Below are 19547 nucleotides of genomic sequence, written 5' to 3'. Positions count from 1 at the left end.
GTAAAGATTCCACTAGGAAAACTGCATAAGAATAAAAATGTCAGTTCCTGAAGAAAGTAGGATAGAAGCAATCTTTTTCAACATCCTAGTTTGTCTAATAAATAGGCCACATGCATTCCTGGTATAACATGCCAGAATTCAAAGAATGAATAGTGTTTTATAACAATAAAATTGTTAAGAATATTCTTTTTTGCAAATCTTACAAAAACAAGAAAGTTTGTCATTTAGTATTGCTTCCTGAAATAAAACAGATTATTTGCTGCATGCCAAAAATACATTAACACAAGACTGGCAGATCAAAAATGAGGTCTTATAAACCTGAATATTTATCATGGAATAAACACTGTTAATATAAAAAGAAACAAGTTGTTCAGAAATTTTAGTCCTCTCTACTCCACAATGTGTTGGACAAAGCTGACGGTAGTTCAGTTACCACTGTGTCATCTAGAAACTATTTTGTACAATGTCAACTGGAAAACTGAGCCTGTACTTACTTGGTGTTACTGAACCAGGGAAAATCTAGAGAAAACAAGGTGGTTCTTTATTTTTTGTATCAGCATCTGATAGCACATTTTGCAGAATAATTTCTTTTTTGTGCAGTCTTTATCTATCTTTAAAAAACATAAACACGAAAAAGGGAAAGTAAATACAGGGGAAAAAATATGGGTATAGAAATCTAGAGGCAGCAAGATTTCTAAGGGTACTTTTTCATCAATTTTTTAAATTCGAATGGATTTCAAATTAACGTCACCTCTCAATATAATGATTATATTTCCATATGCTGGTATTTGGAAAAAAATCTAAATTAAGTTTTCTTCGTAATAATTCTGAAAAATTCTGCATGCAATGGGTGGTAGGGTATGCAAAAGGTGTGGTAGGGATGCAAAATTAACTATTAGATATTAAATGGTCAGCAATTAACATGCCAAACACAGCAGCTTAACTTTTCCCAGAGCGCCATTTTGCAGGTGAATAAAATGAGCATACCTCAAGTATATTAGCAAGAATATAGGAAATCTGAAATCTATACAATATATTGCTGGCTATTATTAGGATTTGTCAAAGTGACGGGCTAAAATTTTATGGTAGTCAACCAAGTATGTCAGAAGAAACTGCCACAAAAATTAACTAACATCACTCTTAGGGCCCAAATCCTACAATAAATCTAGCGTAAATTTTATTTTATAAGTTGAGACAGCCTTTTGGTGCGTACAGGATACGTTTAAGTCTTTGCAGAATCAAAACTTTCATGGCAAATGGTCTCTGAATAGTACTACTGTAAATATATGTAAGCATTACATTAAAAAGATAAGCAAATATGGAAACTCATGAAAACAGAAAGAGTTTATAAGAAATCAGATCAATAACTACATATGATCTATAGCTTGTATCACTCAAACAGAATAATTTAGCAACTTGCTATTCTATCTTTTACCGTTATTGTCAACAGAGGTCAAGAAATGGTATAAATTTCCATCACTTCTGTATCACAGACAAAAGGGCTGAGCTGAAATTAAAGACCTAAACTTACATGCTCTCTTTTGATTATATTTAGTACATAAGGACATCATTTGCTTGTTAATTTTGTTTGTCTTTTCTGTTGTTGGATCTCTGTTTTTTCATCCTTTCATTTCGGAAACTGAGAAGCTCTGTGACATGATCAAAATAAGAGCAATCAGTATCACATTTCCATGAAGACACAGTCAGCTTTGAACGAGTCTCTAGAAAAAATAAAGAATTGAAAGCCTGAAGACCGTACACAAAGTCTGTAATAACTAGGCTAACACCTCTGCTTTCTGGGCTTACCAACCTGGAAGTTTTCTTGAAAAGTAAGCTCAAATAATTACTTGTTAGAATAAATTGAAAGAAAGATAGAAGAATGTGAACTGGCCTGCTGAAAGAAAGACACATACACTCTGCATGCACAGGAATGGAGAATAATCTCCTCTTTAAGACTGAGACTTCCATTTTTGCTTGATTTATCAGGTAAGTGTCACAATCTTGCTCTAGTCCATTATCTAAAAGCACAGTCTCAATAGCCCCATGGACTTAGAGTTTTCAGCTACCCACTGAATTTTATACATTTCAATCCCTCTTCAAAATACATTTCATAATTTATGTGGCAATTATGCCACCACCAGAGCAAAAGAAAGATTTTAAAATGTTGGATAATCAGCTATGGGAAGCATGTGATAATATCAAATGGAAAACATACAATACCATTTTCCTCACATTTTTAGATGGTTATAAACCTCAGCTATAGCACTGATTAATCAGAGGTTCAAAGGACTACAAAGAATGTGTCTGGACTGAGAATCTGAGAAGCACAGGACTGCCAGTATGGCTGCCAAAGGGGCATAATGCCTGAAATTCAGAATTAGACAATGAATATTAGCTTTAAAAATGGATATGACTTCTTGAAGGAGAAGATTTTCCCTCTTACTGGGCCCTTAATTACTCCCACTGATACATAATGAGACAGATGAAGTCTAACTTTTGTTTATTCTGGTTGGTTTGGGGTTTTTTTGGGGTGGTGGTGGTTTCATTTATTAGGTGTTTTTTTTAGTTTTGGTTTTTTTCCTGAAGAAACTGTTTATGGCTTCAGCAGAACATTTCAGTAAGCAAGTGCTCTGATACAATATGAATACCCGTATTTTTTTCCCTAAGTCAAAGGGGTCAGGAAGGTATTTTCACTTTTGTTAAGTGCATACAAGCCTTTGGTTGTTTGGCTTACTCTGCAGAAGTAGTCACACTACCATGTGTACCTACCAACCTGATAAACACCCCTCCTACTGCATGGGAAGCTCAGCCTCTCAGTTCTCATCCTGTGGCATAAAGCATTTTAAACTCTTAAGGTCTGATATATTTTAGTCTAAGTATACTCACAGGGTTCAAAACAGGCATTTCTGGGTGAAATGTAATGGTCTGTGATATACAGGTCAGACTAAATGATCTAATGGTGCCTTCTGGCTGTACAAGCTACTCAAGCTATGAAATCTGTTTTACCCACTACTTATACTCAGTCTTTCCACCAACGCTGCAGTGCCTGAAGTCTAAAAACCCACACTGAGAAGGCAACCACCTTACTCATTACGGCCTTTAATATCCCTTGCCGATAGTTTTAAATTTTTAAACAGCCCTACCTGTCGTGCTCCCTTTTATGTGTCCTCATAGTTACAGATATAATTTCGGAAGCAAAATATCTAAATAGTAAGCATAATAAAAATGAAACAGGTTAAAGCTTATTAGCAGTAGGGAGCAGATGTAGCAAAATTCTGCCAGTTCCCCTACATTTCCTCCTCAGCAGGGACTTTCTGTCAAGCTGTGAGTTAGTTCTATACAATAATGCAGGCTGCTGTTACTGCAATTGCACCTTCCTTTACCTCACTATTGTACTAAAAATTCACTTTGGTTTTTGATTTCTTCCTTCGTAATAATAATATTTAAAGCAGTTCCTGCAGAGCTAAATGTAAATTCAAGCACTGCATGCTAGATGCTCAAAAGGGCATGAAAATGTAAAATTGATAAGAAAATAATTACATATTGAAAAGCTGTTTTATTTGCTTTAAAAATATTAACTTTCTCTCAACAAACTAACGGTTCCTGAGCCAAGAGATAACCAGTTAATGACTGAAGTTAAGATTCCTTGAAATACCTCGCAAATATACATCATTCAATATCTCAGTTACAATGTGGAAAAAAGATAACTATTTAAGGAACAAAGTCATAAATTGATAGCAATATAAACTGAAAGCAAATGAAGTCCACCACATGAAACATGATCACAGACTGTCACTCTGAGGGTTTTATTCTTCATGTGTAGTGTCACAAATAAGCACTTAGGAAAGAGAGTTGAACTGAATTAAGGATGTTCAAGATGGAAAGATTCCACTTGAAAATCATTTGAGAGTGTGTACCCAAATGGGAAAGAAAATGAGAAAAGTTAATGGTCAAAATCTACTTTGTGGGCATTAAGGATAACTGATTTTATGAATTGGAATTTAAATTTCAGATACTGATTGCAAAGATGTTTCCTTTGAAAGTCTACTTTCCTTCTGAACTTTGACCTTGAGCTCTGGAACTAATTTTCAAACCAAATGTCAGCTTTTACCTCACATATTCTAACTATGATCACCTGCTCACCTGTACACACACAGCATCATCAGCTCCTGTTGTTAAACTTGTAATTAAATTTTGCAGTATGCAATGAAGAAAATTGTGATGTTGCTGGAGGCAGAAGAAAAACAATTTGAAAATTCTGGTGGCACTATTAAACTTCTATTAATTGCTAGGCTCTCCCTCAGCGAGACAGCCACCTTTATTAGTAATATGATATATAGAATTGAAAATTATTTTGAATTTGGCACTTTTTAGTAAACAAAGATTTTTAGTGGAAACTACAAAGTTTTACATTCCTTCATCTTATGTATACGAGTATTTTGGGGGCAAATGTTTGTTTTCAGCAGTGTAGTCAGTTACTTTCATTTTTTAATACGGTATGACTGCAAAGCAAGATCAGTTAAATGGAATATAACAGGACTATTAGGACTGCACATGCCCTTTATTTTAAGTCAAGCCATTTATATCAGTCAATAATGTCCTACATACAGTTTGGAACTTTGATTTTGCAGGACAAGTTTTCCCTCAGTTCAGTGTTACAGCAGCCAAACTCAGGTGATGCAATTCAGGCAACTTCTTACAGTCCACTGTGGTGGGTTGCCCCTGGCCGGCAGGTAAAATGCCCCAGTCGCTCGCTCACACCCCCTGCAGCGGGATGGCAGAGAGACTCAGGAGGACAAAAGCAAGAAAAAATCACAGGTGAAGATAAAGACAGTTTAATAACTGAAAGAAAGAGGAAAAAATAAAGGCAATCACTCACTACCTACCACCAGGAGACTGATGCCCAGCCAGTCTCTGAGCAAAGGCTCCTTTAGAAAAAACTCACCCCCGCTCCAGTTTTTATTGTCAAGCATGAATTTATATGGTGTATATAATACCTCTTCCGTCCATTCAGGTCAGCTGTCTTAGCTGTGTCCCCTCCCAGCTTCTTGCCCAACCCCAGCCTACATGGGTGCGGGCAAAGCTGGAAAAAGAGAAAGCCTTGACGCTGTGCAGGCACTGTTTAGCAACAGCCAACACTGGTCTGCTGTCAACACGGTGTTAGTAACAAATCCAAAACATAGCACTATAGGAGCTGCTATGAAGAAAATCAACTCTATCCCAGCCAGACCCACTACATCCACTCATGAGAGGAAGCTCACAGTAACCTAAAAATTGTAAGCCAAGTTTGAGTTATATGCGTGACTGTTCTCAGCAGTCATGGGAAGGAAACATATGGAAAGCAAAATTGTTTTCCTGAAGATGAAGATACATCTCTCAGATTACTATTGAAATATATAATGGGATCTTAACTCATGTTCCTGAAGGCAGGTAAGTCCATGTACAGAAGATTAGAATAGAAAGTTTTCAATAAACGGCCTTTAAGTGACATGAATTAATATATATGCTTCTTAAAAGTTGTTATACTAAGAAAAAAAATACAAATATATATTCATGGATATGTACGTAATGCATATTTATCTATATGTATATATATGTATATGGGGAGGGAGGGAAAGAGAAAATCTATATACCTACAGATCTCCCCCATGTAATTCTGCAGAACATGCACAGAGAGACTATGAGGCTATGCATTACTGAACAGATATCCACAACTCCACCCAAACATTCGTTTGACAAATTATGACAAAACTTTACCAAAATTACTGACTTAATTAGAAATGATTGACAATTAGTATTTTCATCAGTTAACAGTTATATTTTTCTCTTTTAGACTCACTTGCTTCTTTGTTGAGATATATGCAGAAGTAACTACTTTGTCAACTACAGGAGGTGGGCAGGATCTTTCCACAAAGGTGCTTATAAGCGAGATGCATAAAGACCTGCATAATATTAACACTGAATATCGTCCAAAAGAAAATCAGTTAGATTTCAACTGTTACCAGCTGTGTTCATTGTGTTACAACTAAAAGACTGACAAGAACTGTACACATGTATTATATCAGCTGGAAGCATTTTTATTTTTCATCCATGAAGCTGAATAAATACAGAGAGGAAGCTGAAAGTGATTATTCACTGCCGAGCTGGCATGCATGTTACTGGGTATTGACCAGTTAGCACTGCTCATTTTTGCTATGCAAAAATTTTAAGGGGTTTCAAAATAATGCTAGCTCACTGTCGTGTTGTCTTAGGTACTTCTTTGAAAGTGGAGTACAGGAAAGGATAAATAATTTTTGTTTTACTTTGACTTTTATAAGTAAGGAAATTGAAGATCTATTATTAATGTTGAAGCCCATGTGATATCCTTCAGAGAAGAGGAGGAGGAAGAGGAAATGAAATTGTTATTGTGACCAGCACACGGAACCACAGATTAGGATAATCAAGTACCGATATTTAGTAGGATCCCTTGGATTGTACTATACACTAGTAAAGAAGTACTTCCACTGGAAGAAAGAAGATATTTTCCTGAGTTAATTTCTTTTTTTTTTTTCTTTCAAGTTTGTGGTGATAGAAGATCATAACTGTATCTGATTCTTGCACAGTTTCAAAAGGAAGAAATGATATTTTGAGCTCTAATTTTGACTGGAGCTTGATGAGGGAGAAGGCCAGGTATGAATTTTCCTAGTTAAATGTGGAGTTTCTCTTCAGTGGTAATTTGCTGAATCTATTTGTGGTGTTGATGGCAGCTAGCAGCTAAGCACCCACACAGCTGCTCGCTCGCCCCCCAACCCCAGCAGGATGGGAGAGACAACAGGAAGAGCAAAAATGAGAGAACCTTGGGTCCAGATAAAGACAGTTTAATAATTGAAGAGAATAAAACTAGTGATGCAAAGGCAATCATCCACTACCTCCCACCAGCAGACCGACGCCCAGCCAGCCTCTGGGGAACAGCCACCTTGGAAGGCAAAACTCCCCAGTTTTTATCTCTGAGCATGGTGTTCTATGGTATGGGATATCCCCTTGGCCGCCTCTTGCCCACCCCCAGCCTACTCGCTGTGAGGGCAGAGTGGGAAAAAGAGAAAGCCTTGAAACTGTGCAACACTGGCCTGTTAGCAACACTGTTTTAGCCACAAATCCAAAACACAGCACCATAGGGGCTGCTATGAAGAAAGTTAACTCCATCCCAGCCAGACCCAGTACACTGTTCAATAGCTGAGTTTCCCTCCTGCAACAGGAATGCTTTTCCAGGTCCTCCATAACCATGACTAAGAGGATATTGCTGACAGATTTAAGGGGAGGACTTTCAGTACAGAAGTTTGACTGGTTTCTAAAAGATCGGCATTAATTCTTATTTTTGTTGAGCTCACACTGAAGAGACAAGTTAAAATACCCTCCCTGGAAAAGACCAAGATCTGGAATAGCTAGTTAGTACTTAACATCGAAGTACTTGTTGGAAGCACTGACTTGGAAGGAACATTTGCAGTGTCTGAAAGAGATTAACTTGCTGCAGTTTTAGAAAGGACTGAATGTTAATAAAACTGTCTATGTAGGTTGGGGTGGTAATCTGGCTCTTCTTTCAGTCCTGGTCAGTAGGATTAACTCATCCAGAAGAGAACACAAAAAACTTTGAAGCTGATGATTTTCCTGACATTCCTTCCTTCGTTGTGGGGATTTAAAATGTCCTACATGTAATTAGGACTACTGTTCAACAAAGAAGTTTCCTGAATGAAAGTAGGACCTTGATCACTTTTCAACCAAATTGGCATTCTTCCCTCTATAAAGAGGCACTGACAACAGGTACCAGCCTTGGGGCTGAAATCCTGTTAATGGCTTTCACAGTCATCACACGTAAGACTTTTGACCAGAGGTTCTGGCCTAAGCAAACAGTGGATGCATATATGTCCTCTTGCTTAGCACAAAAGTGACAGGCTCAAAACAGAATTAATATTTTCAGCAAAAGAGATGAAGAATTGCTCAAAAAAACTCTTATAAGGGAACTGCTGCAGGGGAAAATCAGTCAGCCTGGATGAACTAGGCTGTTTACCACCCTGAATAACTTGACATGCATTTCTTCACTGTGTCTAACTGAAAAACAATGTTCAAATGCATGTATATGTTACCTGTAAATGACAAATAAGCTAGTGTAAATCAGTTCATGGAAATCAGAGAGTTATGCTGACTTCCACCTGCTGAGGATTTGATTGCGTCTGTATCTATCTACACAAACATTCACACAAGAAATGCTCTCCTTTCTTATTTCCTGTTGTTCATATTTTATGTTTACATTCTACAAGTTAAATTCATGTATACTGTTTAGAACGTTATGCAATCGTATGATTTTTTTATGTGCACGTATATATATTCAATTTCTAATAATGGCTTTAGTTAAGATCATGTTGACTCCTTCATTGCTCTTTTTGTTGACTATATTCCTTTTTAAAATTCACTGAGGCTCCACTAATGTTACAAATAGAACATCATGATTTTCCTTTAAAAAAAAGTGAAAGTGGCAACCCTTTCACCTCCCACTGTGGCCCAGTGTCAAAAGGCAGAATATTTTCAAGGACCTCTGGAGTTCCACTATCTGCATTTGACCCGTGTTAAATATTCTCCTTACAGTTGCTTCAAACAAATGCAAAAGTTCTGTTTAATCTGAACATAGGGGAAATGAAATACACTAGGCACAAGATGAAAGACCGACAGCCACTGTGCTATTTGAATGCACTGCGTGTTCTTAACATGGGCCATAAAAGAAGCCTGGTTTAATATATCAAACTGCAGAACATTCAAAATAGCATCTAGTAGCAAAATAAATGTTATAAACCTGATGATACAGAAAAGGGAAACAGAAACATGTATTTTCGTCCTACTGAATTTTTGATAGGCATAGGTACTGGCTGGTGGCAATGTTTTTCAAAAATATTTAGTTTTCTTCTGGTAATATTACCAATTATATTAATTAACGTACGTGAGATTTTACTGCAATGTAAATGTAGCAGGGTTCTAATCTATCATTTATACCTTTATAATATTCATTTACTTCTAGTCTCACATATTAACTATTCTGTTCAAGAAACTGATAAAAGAAGGAGACCAATTAAATTAGTATTACCTATACTATTACCTATAGGGCACAGAATTTACAATACTATTTGGAAATCTAACAATTGTATTAAACACAGATATTAACCAATACATATAATAAAATATACAAAAAATGTGTACCTGAACATTACGGACTTGCAAACATCTGTTCAGGGTGGTGAAAAAGTACATATCCTCTCACAGAAATTTGGGGTTTTTTTACATTCCTTTTAAGCTTTATGGTAATTTTCTCCATAGGTAAAGAGTATCTCAAACCTCTGTCCAATCCTTTGCAGCAAGAAAAACCTTTGACTTCGACTATTTGGGCATAAGCTACTTCTGTTCTACTTAGGATAAAGTGTCAGAGAATGCATGAATTTTATTTAAATTCATGACAGTCTGTATACTTCAAATACTACAGGCATGTCTGAACAATGCACAGACTGCTGTGTTACAGATGCATGATGCCATTCTAAATGACTGCCATGAAAACATAATAATTACTCCAGAAAACCACTGCATGTAGCTAGAGAGCTTCTGGTTCATGATTTAACTTGTTTATAACTTGGGACCTCTGCGTTATTTGGTAGGCAAAGGGGAAAGACACAAGGTAGTACCAATGGTACTTACAGGAGTGTCGAAGGAGGTATGATGCAGGGGCTCCCTAGAATGGGCCCAGTGCCCCTAGATGACTGCTCTCAGATATTTTTAAAAAATCCTACTTCAGGCTCATTTACATCTTTTGACATCTAAACAGTTTGTAAATCTGGCCCCAAAGGTTTAAATTTAGATAGTTAAAGTTGGCATCAAGTTACCCGAGTGCTGAAATAAGCAAGGAACCCATTCACAATATGTATCAGATAAAACATTGCGAATCTTTTTTCCATCACTTCTGCATTACATGCTATTAAGACACACATTTGCCAACAACCTGACTGGCATTCCTGACAGAATGAAAGGCAACTGTAGCACTCTTTGCTGGGTTTGAAACAATCATGGGATCACAGCCACTCATCCTGAATGCTTACCATAAAAAAAAGAAAGCTTCTGTCAGAAGAAGGTGGGCTGGAGAATTTTTGAAGTTTGTAGCACGTTTACTCAGGGATTTATCGGAGGGAGAGGACTAGACAACTAGCATCCAGTTGCAAGCTATGTTATAAAAGCCAGAAGACACATCTTTTCTCATGTCACGGGAAGTATTTTTCATTACTGAGGATGGAAAATACAGTGGCAGGTGCCTAATAAAATAACTCAGAGTGGAACTGATCTATAATATCATCATCTGAACAAAAAAAATAGTATGTATAAAATGAATTGCTGAAGCAAATCATATAAGCTAATGGTCTTAGAGCTATTAATAAGTCTTGCAATTACATTAAATACTATTTTTTCTGTGCAACCCTGTCTTCTAATCTTAACAAAATGTCTTGTTTTCACTGTTTCAAAATCTCCCTTCACCAATATTTTGGGTTCACTTACAAATACAGGCGATCCTAAACTTTGTGTTGGTAACAAAACATTGTGTACTAAATGTACTAAAGTACTTCCCTATACATTTTTCTTTTTATAGTGAAGAAGTCAGAGATAACATGTCAGATAGTTCTGGAAAATCTGCCTCTGAGTTTTGTATATGTCATCAAATCAAAATAAGAACTGAAACGTGTTTTTATCATTCAGTCATGTTAATCAAGAACTGTGTTTCAAAAGCAGAAATTGGCCTCCAAGTTTTTCTGTAAGTTAATGTGCTCTTAACTCACAGAAAAAAAATGAATTAATAGTACTTTGCCATGGAATATACATTTGAATAGCAATAGCCCAAACCAGTATCTGTTACACAGTTTATCAAAATTGATACATTTTACTGGTCTAGCTATACCAAATCTTGGTGGGGATTAGCAAGATGTAAAAAGAATAAAACACAGCAGTTAAACAAGCTGGAATGCCTGAAATCTTGAGACAGTACAGCATGTTTCTTCTTTGTATTGGTGAGGATAACAAAAGAAAGCAAAAAGCAGACATTCGGAGGTAGAAAAAAAAATGTAATCATGATCTTGCCCATCTCAGTTAATCTAGTGGAGTCTGTTGTACAGACAGAAGTACAATCCACCACTTGAAATTCTCTAACAAGGTACTACAGGGATGGTTCTGCATGGAAAGTCCCTAGGGAGGGGAAAAAGAAGGTAGGGGGTGGACTCAGCTCCCAACTAAATATAATGGGAGTACTGTCTAAACGGTACAACTCAACCCCGACTGAATAAAGTGCACACACAAAGTAAATTAATAAAATTTTGCAAGCACAGTCACTGTTATATCATTATACAATAATTATTTGGAATATTTCCATCTATCAATAATGCCATCTGTCCCACCCAATACAAATGGACTACAACCCATCTGGCTTATTTTTTTCTATTGATTACTCCACTGAATGAGTTAGCAAAACCGCTTATAAAATCATCATATTACATGACACTGTCATTAAAAGATGTGAAGTAAAGAAAAACACAAGATGAGACTTAATTGGAAAACTGTCAGTTCTTCTTCCAGAAAGTTTTAGCAATGCTTTTTTTTTTGGCTACTTAAAAAAAAAAAAAAAAGCTCTAAATGCTAACTACTGGATTAGGCAGAAACTGTTCTACCACACAATTGTTACTATTTCTGACTAGGTATGTTACAGAAGCTCCCTAAATGTATCTCCTTAAGAGTGTCAAAATGTCCCGAAGTGTGCCTGGGTATCACAAAGAAACTGTGGAAGGAGTGTAACTTAAAAATAGGGTGGGGGGAAGCTGCTGATGGCTGGCATTTGTATTTGTTAATTCCAATTATTCTTCCTAGGTTTTGGCTTTGATTATTTGTTTGCATAATTGTCTTTATGCTATTTTTGCAGCCTCTGGGGTTTTTTTTGTTTAACTACTGCTTCCATCAACTAGATTTTAATTTCTACAACGGCAGCCTGCTTTTTCTTTTGATTTTAACCACTGCTTCCCTTAACTATATCTGAATTTCTCCAACAACCACTACTTAACAACAATGCAGCCATATCCATCGACAGAACTTAAACGCTTACCTCGGCTCCCTTACTCTAGATCTCAGTTCCTACAATACCCTCTTAGTTTTAACAAAGGAAATCTCTCTTGTGTACATTCAAAATGTTGATCCAAAGATCTTTTCATTAGCCCAGTGATTAAGGACTTTTTTTTTTGAGTGAGATCTCACTGGGGCTGCTTTCTTAGCCTTCCCTCCCCACTATTTTTTTCTTTCTCCATGGTGGAGTTCTACTGCAACCTTCCAGCCCTCCACCAGATTTGTGTTTCCTCTGTCACCCCGGATGGCTTTTCCAGTGACACGGTGACTCAAACTGACACAGGAAGGAAGAAGAGAGAGGGACAGGGGCTGGATTCCAGCTCTGGGGACACAACCTTTGATGGCTGTGGGTAACTGGAGTTCAGGGAGGCAATGCCCGGGGTTATACTGGAGGGATGGGGCTGCAGGGAATGGTGCTGGAAGCACAGATACTGAGCTGCCATGTGGAATGAGGGAAATCAGGATGACAGCAGTAGAAAGGAGCTGCGTAGGAAGCAAGGAATGATGCTCGAATAAGGAAGGGGCCAGAGACTGGGTGACTGAAACAAGTTAGGAGTTGCTAGGGGGTCCAGCCTGCTTACTGTTACTATTTTCTCCCTCTCTTACAGGCCCCTCCCATCCTTGATGCTCACTAGAGCCACTCCTCTGGTTATCAATGAAATAATTTGGTTATTCTGAAACATACTCAATTTATCTTTCTCTTCATAACACAAGAAATTCCTAGAAGACAATTGTTAGAATTGTTAGGAGTCCTCTAAAGTCCAGGTAAGCGTGTCTGACCCTGTGGCCTTATCTTAATGCAAGCTTTGATCAACTCCGTGCCCACATCGTGCTCTTAGAAGTAAACCTTTTGTGTTATATAAACACATCCAGAGAGCAATTCTCACACTTATCTTTATATTATGTCCTGGTAGGTCCAGTTTATTTGTATCCGAAACAATTTATACAACCCCTTTTGTGCTTTATAGACTACTGACATCAAATATGTAGAATGATTCAACTGAAGTTGCTGAACGGTGTTATTTATGTAGAGGATATTTACCAGACATCACTATGTGACAGAACAGCAATATTTTTTGGTGCTCTAAAAAAAATATTTGGCAGTTCTAATGCATGTGATTTAGTCACTGTGTTAAACACAAATACCTCAATCTTAATATACCATCATTTTGCTATTAAATACAGAACACTCAACAAACAGAAATGTAGAGTCTAAAATCCATCTTTAAAACATAATTAGGTCTATGGTTTGTAATGCCTAGTTTACGAGAAATGAGCTCTGAGCTGCACTGTTTTGTTGGCACAAACCAACTCCTTTTTCCACGGATGACAGAAGCAGAACAATTTCAACTGAGACACCATTTGTTCTTATTAAGTAATCTGTAGGTTGCTATTGATTCAGGCCTTTGGCCACTGCTTGAAATGCAGTTCAAGAATAATAAAATACTTCTGGTTTGGCTGACTTAGTTTACTTGCAGAAAACAGACCATTATTTCATGTCACGGTATCTGACAGAACTGTCTGTAGTAGTATTGGGATACCAAAAACTAACCAAAACCACACAAGTAAGGGATATGCTACTTAGACTCTTAAATACAGATGCCTTCAGAGTAAAGCTACTGTGTTTTGGCTTCCACACAGAAAGACAGTATCTTACAACACTCCACAGACTGCTTCAAAGAAAATAGTAAGAAGTGTAAAAACTACACTTCGTGTTTTCACTGATTCTGTGGAATAAGCGAGAGAGAAGTACAACTGTTGTACAATTTATCAGTCATTTTACAAACATCTTTCAAATTTCAAACTTTACTGTTTTCCTTGTTCGGAGAGTAAAGGAACAATTCTCCTAACACCATTCCAGCTAGTGCTTCTCCTCCAATACAAAACCTCTATTCCCATTAACAGGACAATTGTATATTCAGGGCAGGACAATTGTTCTGGTTCCTTGTAACAGAAGTGTTTGATACATCTTTTTCTCTGCTTTGCTGTGTACACAAACCCTTACTAATCAAAAAAGTACGCATAGCCTGAGGAAAAATTCAATTCGTCTGTCTGAACCTCCTATTGACAAAATGATAGGGAAATTGGAACATCTGACTGCTAATAACATCTCTTTCCCACTGATATTTTAATTTTTTCCAAAGCATTTTTAAATCGTGTTGTGGCACACATTACTTCATCTGCTAATATATTTTTGCTCTTTCTGATACTGTCATTAATGTATATGATCTGATAAGCACAGCATAAGATTGGTGAACACCCTCTAGGATTTCTTGATGCTCCTCTAGGGTGTTTTTTCTTAACCATTCCTGAGAACTGTTAGGCAGCTAACTCTTCATAGAAGTATGTGTAGGCAGCAATCTATTTTTTAAGCTATGGCTTGAACAACCAAAAAGTGTCATGTAGGCTTCATGGTCATGGTACATATTACTAACCAGTCACATAGCAAAAACCTGAATTGAAGTAAAAAACCAGAATTGAACTCAGATTCAATACACTTGGTCTTGGAGGAACAGTAAACACTATTTAAGAGGGTCCTTTATTAATAAATCAAGGTTGAATGTGTAAGCTTCTAAGTAAAGCCTACATCTGTACTCAGAAAGACAAGTGCCTAGTGCAGAGACTGAAAGTGAAGGCAAATAGAAGGAAAGCTTCAGGTGCATTTTTCCTTCTTCTGTGGCAATATTAACATATGCTATGCTTCCAAGCCATGTATTTCCCTGAGAAATAATAATTAAGTTATATTAAATTATACAGCAATTATGTAGTTACTGCCCTTTTTTACTCATTTGTGGAGAAGTTCTGTTTTATTTACAAGATTTGTGGCCATTACCTTTTTAATGCTTGCAGGGTGTTCCCTGCCTATTTAAGAAAAATGGTACATACATAATAGAAATGATTATGGTATCATTATAAATCACTGTGCAAATTATTATGCTATTGGAGATAATCTAGGGTCAACCAATAGAAAGGCACGCCCCGATCTGGTCTTAGAAGTTCAGCTGAATAATAAGCAATAACGAGCAGTAAACTGCTAAACTCAGTTGTCATGACAATATTGCTTTTAAGAAAGACTGGGGAAAAAACCTCAACAGAACAACTCACAAAAAGTTGAAGTAAAATGCCCAGTTCCTATTATGTAAAAATATATGGGCAGAGGTAATTCAAATAAGATATTGTTCACATTTTTGTTGGAGGAATTGACTGCTCTTAAAGAGTTCTTTAACATACTGCTTTGGGGAATTAAGACAAAGTTAGTGATGAATATAACTTTCTAGCAATTTTTCTTCTCAGTTGTGCACAACCACTTATGAGCCAGAACATAACAGCTCAATCAAACCTTATTATATCAGCTTTACTTGAACCCCTCTGAAACGTACTGAGAACATTCTGATATTACTACAAGACTTAGGGGGGTGAGAAAGACAACCCAGAAAGAAGAAAATGGATATCACAGCTACCTTTTTACATTCTCTTAATTTCTTCTGCCATATAGAGCGAGCAATAGGAATGTGCTTGCTGTCAGTCACATAGCAGCTGGCTGTGATGACGTGGTGGAGTGCAGTCTTCTGGCTCATAGCTTGAAGAACTCGCTCAACATGACGGAGGGAAACTATGGCCTCAGTCCATATGCCACCACTAACAAGCTGCATCGTACAAGGTACTAGAGCAATCTGTCCAGCACAGTAGAGAACATCTCCAACCTAGAAGAAAATAAAAATAAGTGAATAAGATTCTGGGAGTGTATAGAAGGCAAGGGAAGCACTTTTCTCTTTTCCAGGTAGTTTCTTTCAACAGTACTGTTCTTTGCCATCATTTGTCACAAATGGAGCAAACATGCCAGTCTAAAGATAATTTTTGATAGGGACTTAACTACAATATAGAAACACAGCACTGCAATAAACTTTAACCTAACAGTTAATACATGGATGTATGTGTCAGCTCAAAACAATAATATCTGATACTGACTGTTACAGCTGCTGGATCACACTGATGCCCCAACACGGTTAAATATGTTCTTACTTTCTTTTTTTGAGTGATGATGCACACTATCTTTGGATCAGTGCTATTTTTTTTTAACTTCTAAGCTTAAGCTTTGTTTTATGTAAGTATACACAAGAAAGTATATTTGTAATGTCTTTAGTGAAGTAATTTAAAAATACTATAAAAATAATACTGCAGAACAGCTAAAAGACTGTGTATGAAAAAAAGTCATGATAATCCACCAGAAGGTAAAAGAAAATTGCAGATTGAAAATAAGATGCAGAAGAATGTCACTTGACCAAAAAGATGGGTTCACCTTTTGGAAATGGAATTAAATGGGTGGCCAGATATACCATCATTACATGTTTTAAGCTGAGCTGCAACGCAGTTACTTTGTGTCTGATTTTCCAAAGGCTTCCTGGCAACACTCTGAAGACCTACTTTTTTAACAGCAGCCAGCAAAGGAAACATTTATTCTTACTATTCAGACATCTCAAAGATTTATTATAAAATCTTAATGTAAATATCAAAACTTTTCATCCTCTTATGCTGTAATTCTCTAGAAAGTCTCTACATTTCCTGATCAGTGAAGCAGTAAATTTTATTCAATATCAAAAGAAAACTAAGTATAGAAGTGGGAAGTAAGGTGGGCGTAAGCAGCTTTGAAGTCAGCACAAGAAGCATTTTGCTAGGAGTAAAGAGAGGGAAACTGGACTGTGCAAGGAATCTTCAGGAAGAATTTTGCAGAACTTACTGTATAAACAGTAAAAATTCCTCAGAATTAAGAATAATTAAAAAAGAAATCTGTGTCCTAGAAGACGTGGCAATCAAACCATGTGACAGACCCATATGCAACTCCAAATCTGTCCTCGTAACTGTCTGTGTCTCACAAAAGACTCACACATGTAACTATTGGAAGAGTATCTTATACAATTTGGCATACAAGTTCTATGATTAGCAGCTGAAGAGGGGGAGGAGGCAGAGAGGAAACATGTCAACTGACACCCATCAACTATTTAAATTGTTTAGAATATCTGAAATATTGTTTTGATAATGCTATATATAATCCTGAATTTGGAAAAAAAAAATATGCAAGTAATATTTTGGTTTATAGGAACAAATGGTCTTTTTTTTTTTACGGTGCTATATTAAAACATGTGCCATTGAACAAGGGAGTCCAGCCAGCTACCAAGTGGCATACTGACAAGATGAGAAACAAATTCAGGAAGATATAATTCAGAGGGGCACAGGTTCATTTTTAAAGCAAGCCATTCATTTTCACCTCTGCAGAGTGAAATCCATGCATTAGTCAAAAACTCCAATACAGGTAGTTTATACTTCTACAGAAAAAAATCACACTGGCAATATTTCTTCCTTTTTTTCCTGTTGGGCTGCTGGTTTTCCATGCATCACCCATGTTAATTATTAGGTAGACAGAAGAGCTGTTCAACCAGTTCACTTCCCCTATTCTTGAACAGATTGTTTGAGACATAATATGAATACTAATTAACGATAAAATATCTGTCAGTGTTTTGAAATACGGACCAAGATAGCACTTTCTTAAAGTATCCTGGATAGTTCTGATACAATTAGCCCCACTGGTCATAAGCAAGGTCAAAAAAAAAACTCTGAAGGATTTGAGCAAAATTGGCACCACTTTTGGCTCGGATTCAGTGGGAATTTTGCAGAGTTCTTTAAAAAACAATTTAAAAAAACCCCTCTGTTCCTAACATACTTGTTTGTATCTTAAGACGTAATTAATAGAAAAACAATGTTCCTAACAAGCCACCATGTTATGGAAGGGCGGATGCAAGGGGGAAAGAGGGGAAAAGGGTCAAAACACGGCCACCGGTTTGCAGCAACTGTATTTCAGGGGGACATAATTTAGGACAAAGGAAGGAGGAGGGATGTTCCCCTTCTCTTTCCCAGTGACTTGGTCATGAAAAGCAAGCATAAATAAACAATCAGCAGGGGCAAAGCAGCAAACCAGTACAAACACTGTTTTAGCAGATTTCAAGAGGTTGTCTCTAGAATGTTTGAAGCATTACACAGGAAATTGTTAGCAGAGTAAAAAGCAGTTAAAACAGGGACGACATCATAGTATCTTGTTCACAGTACTGAAATCTTACAACCGGAGATGTCACAATGTATGGTGTCAGTCCTTGTGTTGTGAAAGTGTTCTGCAAAACCCTGCTAGAACCTTGCAACAGTTTATCTTTTTGGAGCATCTACAAGGATAACAGAAGATCTTTCAGGCTATAGATTCACAGTGTATCAAGTCTAGAGGACTCGCATATCCAGTAAACTCAGCATAGAAACAAAACTACGATATAATGGATGTGTATTTATACACTAGATGTCTCAGCTTACACTGATGATTTAATTTTCACTGCAGCCCATACACATATTTCCAGTGCTAAAATTTCATTAAAGATTTGACAAACCAAAGCCAAAAAAACTTGTACTGCTGAGATGCTCACTTGTACCAATTTATTTCCAATATAGCTCCACAGCAGTAAGCAGTTTATAAATGGGGCCTCACGCGATTCCACATTTCTTCCCTCCTTATTTTCACTTGTATCACTGCAAGTTAAATGAAAGGTGAGCCTTAATAAGCTAACATAATAGTTTAGCAGCTGTTTTGCTCAGTTAGCACAACTGTAAATAATCAAGGGAATTCAGTGGACGATCAGAACCTCAGAGTATGCAATCCATACTCTAACAAATAGGAATGCTAAGCTCTTATTTGAGAATTACTGCTTTTCATAGTGTAGCTGTGCTGCAGGAATTAAGTATAATATAGAGCTAGATCCCAGCTAATACAGAGAGAAGACAGTATAGTAGCAAATTATCATTTTATTTCACCTTTTTTTTTTAAGCTGCATTCCCTTTTTAGGAATGCAGAAGGAAAGCATCTATGGTACCATAGAAAGAAAAAGTCAGAAGAATGCTTGGTGCCACTTTGAACTGTTCAACTGTTCTGTCCCATGGAAAAGTTTTTAATAGTGTTATAAGTTACCGAAAGGACACAACATATCTCCCAGAAAATAAAATTCAGGAAAAGAAACAATGAGAAAAACAAGCTTAATTGGACAAAAGGACTAACTTAAGCTGCTAATTAGCAAGAGAAAGCTATAATTATTGCTACTTAGAAAGAAACAGAAGTAATAGGATACCTATAGATATGCATGGAGTTGTTTTTTTTTAATTAAAGGCCAACAGCAACTATGGAAACTTTATGAAACTTTTCCTGCTGGTATCATTAAGACTTGCTAGTGATAAACTGGCACAATACAAAAATTGCAGGGAACTGCTAACAGAGACATTTCAACCATTCACCCACAGGTATTTAGGCCAATGTTAATAGTTGCACCGTATGAACAAACGCCTATTTC

General features: G+C 36.8%; 1 protein-coding gene across 1 annotated transcript in view; it reads right to left on the bottom strand.

Annotated features, from left to right (window-relative positions):
* Window positions 1–19547, bottom strand: part of DPH6 (diphthamine biosynthesis 6) — a 214869-nt gene that overhangs the window by 49887 nt on the left and 145435 nt on the right. Inside the window, exon 13 of the mRNA XM_087746813.1 lies at window positions 15630–15872. Coding sequence (XP_087602939.1) covers window positions 15630–15872 — 243 coding nt within the window. The remainder of the gene's footprint in view (window positions 1–15629; window positions 15873–19547) is intronic.

The sequence above is a fragment of the Nipponia nippon genome, unplaced genomic scaffold (genome assembly GCF_047370975.1).
Source record: "Nipponia nippon isolate SJK-2023a ecotype South Korea unplaced genomic scaffold, ASM4737097v1 scaffold_10, whole genome shotgun sequence".
NCBI classification, from domain to species: domain Eukaryota; kingdom Metazoa; phylum Chordata; class Aves; order Pelecaniformes; family Threskiornithidae; genus Nipponia; species Nipponia nippon.
This window is presented reverse-complemented; position numbering and strand designations above follow the sequence as displayed.